The sequence below is a fragment of the Hemibagrus wyckioides genome, linkage group LG12 (assembly GCF_019097595.1).
Source record: "Hemibagrus wyckioides isolate EC202008001 linkage group LG12, SWU_Hwy_1.0, whole genome shotgun sequence".
Taxonomy (NCBI): Eukaryota; Metazoa; Chordata; class Actinopteri; order Siluriformes; family Bagridae; genus Hemibagrus; species Hemibagrus wyckioides.
The window spans coordinates 15157286-15160617 of record NC_080721.1 but is presented as its reverse complement, the minus strand read 5'-3'; the positions used below and the strand labels follow the sequence as shown (position 1 = coordinate 15160617).

General features: G+C 39.0%; 1 protein-coding gene across 1 annotated transcript; it reads right to left on the bottom strand.

Moving 5' to 3' along the window:
- Positions 1-1474: 1474 nt before the first annotated feature.
- LOC131362940 (uncharacterized) lies at positions 1475-2812 on the bottom strand. The gene has a single exon (XM_058405297.1). The coding sequence runs from the start codon at positions 2810-2812 to the stop codon at positions 1475-1477; it is 1338 nt and encodes a 445-aa protein (XP_058261280.1).
- Between the last annotated feature and the right edge of the window lie 520 nt (positions 2813-3332).

Here is a 3332-nt window from a genome sequence, read left to right as displayed (position 1 = left end):
GGATCTATTTGTTTGCAGTTATAATCATCAATCCTATATCACAGGAAAACATTTAGAATGTTGTATGTCTTACATTTTCAGGACTACAATTGCCATGAACAGTTTTGCAATCTCCATCAGTGAACAGTTCATAAATTCACCAAAATAGACTTTGTGTCACACTCACCACAATTCCCAGTGACATACGAATCATTGTTCATGTATCTGAGAGACTGGTGATGTGTATAATATACTGCAGTTTACATTTCAATATTAATGGAGCTATTTGTAGCTTCAAAACCATGAAAACTGAATCTCATGCTTTATTAGCTAATTATCTGCAAACACACACAAATTAATGCAAACATGATTTTTAATCATGTGTTTAAGAAAGTTTAAATTCATCACATCTTTATTGTACTAATCTATTATTAACATAAGGCAACAGCAGAGGGCGCTGTAGGGAAGGTCACTGCAAGGATCCTGTTTTTTGAACAACACACAGACACACACTTACTCTATTACTGTAGTGACAGTGTAATGTAAAAGTGTAAGCCAATGTGACTACAACAAACAGACAAACAGTATAAAAAATCTGGCCTGCTGTGTGCACCCCCCCAATCCCCCCCCCATGATAGGTTTCTAGGTTTGTTTATTTGTTTGATGTAGCAGAAGAGAGTAGCAGCAAATATCAACCTTCCTCAACCCTTGTACATTCAGGTAAATGTTGCCATGGTGATAGCTTCAGGTGTTGCACCTAACACATGACTTGTACAGTAACTGTACAAGTGTTTCAACTAAGTAGTACTAGTGGAGTACTTGATTAATCTGCAAGGGGAAATCTGCAGTGTCAAAAGAAGACAGAATGGGATTTAATTGCAGAAAGCTTTAATTGTGGTAAAGTTATGGTCAAAAAACAGGTAAAGGTCAGATGATGTACAAACATGGTCAGTGTGTGAACATCCAGATATCAAAAAACAGAGAAACAACACAGGATTAGAGAAAACTTTTTTCTTGGCAGAATCTTCCAGTGGGTTTTTCTAGGACACTTGGGTTGGTACTTTGATGGAGGACTAATTTCACATCGACATGACCATACTCTTTACACATCAGGAAGATGGAGGTGAAGTAAATGACTCTTGGTGTCAGGTCTACTGTATATTATAACACACTTACCATATAAGAAAGTACTGAACACTGAGTAATACATATAAGTAGGAAATCTTTCTTTTTTGTTTACTGCAAAGCTAATGAAAAAGTAATACATTATATTATTGTATCTGAAAATAATTTGAAGAGCTATCTATCTATCTATCTATCTATCTATCTATCTATCTATCTATCTATCTATCTATCTATCTATCAAGAAATTAGCACTGTATGATTACGTAAAATAAGAAGCCTGAGTAGTAACAGTTAATTACACTATAATGCACTTGTTTTATATTTTAGGTGCTTTATTGGATATAATTGTAGAGAATCTTTGTTCATTCACTCAGACATAAGCTGCTTCCTCTTCCTCTGTGAATCCACTTTTAACAGCTGCTTGAATGCTCTTCATCTCTTCTGGAGAAGCAGCAGGGAGAATGGCGAGCAACTCTTTATCGATCTTCTCCAGTCTTGCATCACTCTTCCCTTCAAACTCTTTCTTGTTCTTGAGGACAAGAGCTAAGATGGCTCTCTGAGCCCCATCACAGGAGTTCCGTAACTGCTCCACCTCTGACTGAAACTCTGGCTTTTCCTTGTCCATGGCCATCAGTTTTCCCAGAGAGCTGACACGATCCATGAGGTGCTTGGTGGACACCTCAGTGTAGGTTGTAGAGATCATGTTGACAAGGCTGGCGATGTTAGAGGCTTGACAGGCTTGATTGTAGAGATCTTTGGAGAAGAGCTTTGCATTGTAGGAAAGTTTCTGTGTCTTCTCAAATGTAGAGACAAAATCTTTAAGGGTTCTGGTCAGACTGATTTCCACAATGTTGGACACCATCTGAAAGAAGCACACCATCTTCTCCCACTGCTCCTTCACTCTCCCCATGGCATCCATACCCTTAACCAGCATTTGTATAGTGGTGTTAAAATCTCTCTCTTTGACCTCACAGTTCCTCATGGTGATCAGGATTTCAGTCAGCTCCTTTTGGTTCTTCTCCATGTTCTCCACACTCTTCCCATACATGTCTCTGGTCTTGTCCAGTTGAGCACAGCTCTGCTCTATGCGGAACCTGGCATTCTCTGATGACCGTTTCCTCAGCTTGGCCTCATCCAGTTTCTTCTTGATAGCATCCAGCTCCTCTCCATAAAAGTGCTCAGCATTTACACATGCTTCCAGCAGTTCCATGATAATGTTGTAATGGTAATCAATGAACTTCTTTTCTGTTGAAATAGCCAGCTCAAGACAATCATCTGCAATGACATGGATGTTCTCCAGCAAGTCAGGGAGGTAGGCTTCAACAACCTCATCATTGCCTTGGAACAGGATCTTCACAGCCATCTTCATGTAATCTGGAACTGCCATGATGTGGAGTCTAATCTGATCCATGTTCTTATGGGCCTCATTGAAAGCCCACCAGCCTGAGTTACACACCTGCATGAGGCAGGCACGAAATGAATCTGGGTATCTGATGAACTTGTAGCCACCTTTAGGTGGGTTCTTGTTGAAGGAGAAATCAGTTTTGGAGGAGATGAAGACCAGCTCTCCCAGGATGGCTATGGAGAGTGGAGCAGGAGTCAGATACTCCTCCCAGTTAGCATACGGCTGCATCACAAGCTTGGTTTGGTTCCTCATCTCCTCAGCTGTTGTGAGGCTTTGATTTTTCTTTGCAATTTGGGAATCCATTACTTCCTTGTTCCTATTAAAAATAAAGTGAAAATAAATTTATAAAGGGATCACCATGACTGCCATTTTGGGTGTTAGGAGAAAACTTACAGTGCAAACCATAATAAATAAACTGAACCATGATACACAGATACAACAGCTAAGAGCCCTGACTTTTGGTGGGTTTAGTTATTTGATAGACACACGAGTACAGGTGGAGTGTTTACATCTGATAAAACTAACTGAACTCAGAAAAAAGTTTGACAGTTCAACACCAGACATGTTAGATTGTGATTGTGTTGAGATTCATCTCAAACCTAAACACTCTATTAAAGGCCTTAACAACAAATCAATGTTCAGGAAATTTGTAAAAATGAATCAAATAGATAAAGTGACATAGCATAGCATTTCCCCAATCATGTCTTTATATGTTTAAGCCCTGTGGGTAAACTTCAAGATTCAAAGAACTTTATTAATCCCAGGGGGAAATTCCTTTGCCATGTTAAAGTTGCTCTAATGAAAAATAAAAATATAAGAGAAA

What these genes read in the sequence shown, in the direction of transcription:
- LOC131362940 (XM_058405297.1), bottom strand. Translation starts at nt 2,812, where the DNA reads ATGGATTCCCAAATTGCAAAGAAAAATCAAAGCCTCACAACAGCTGAG.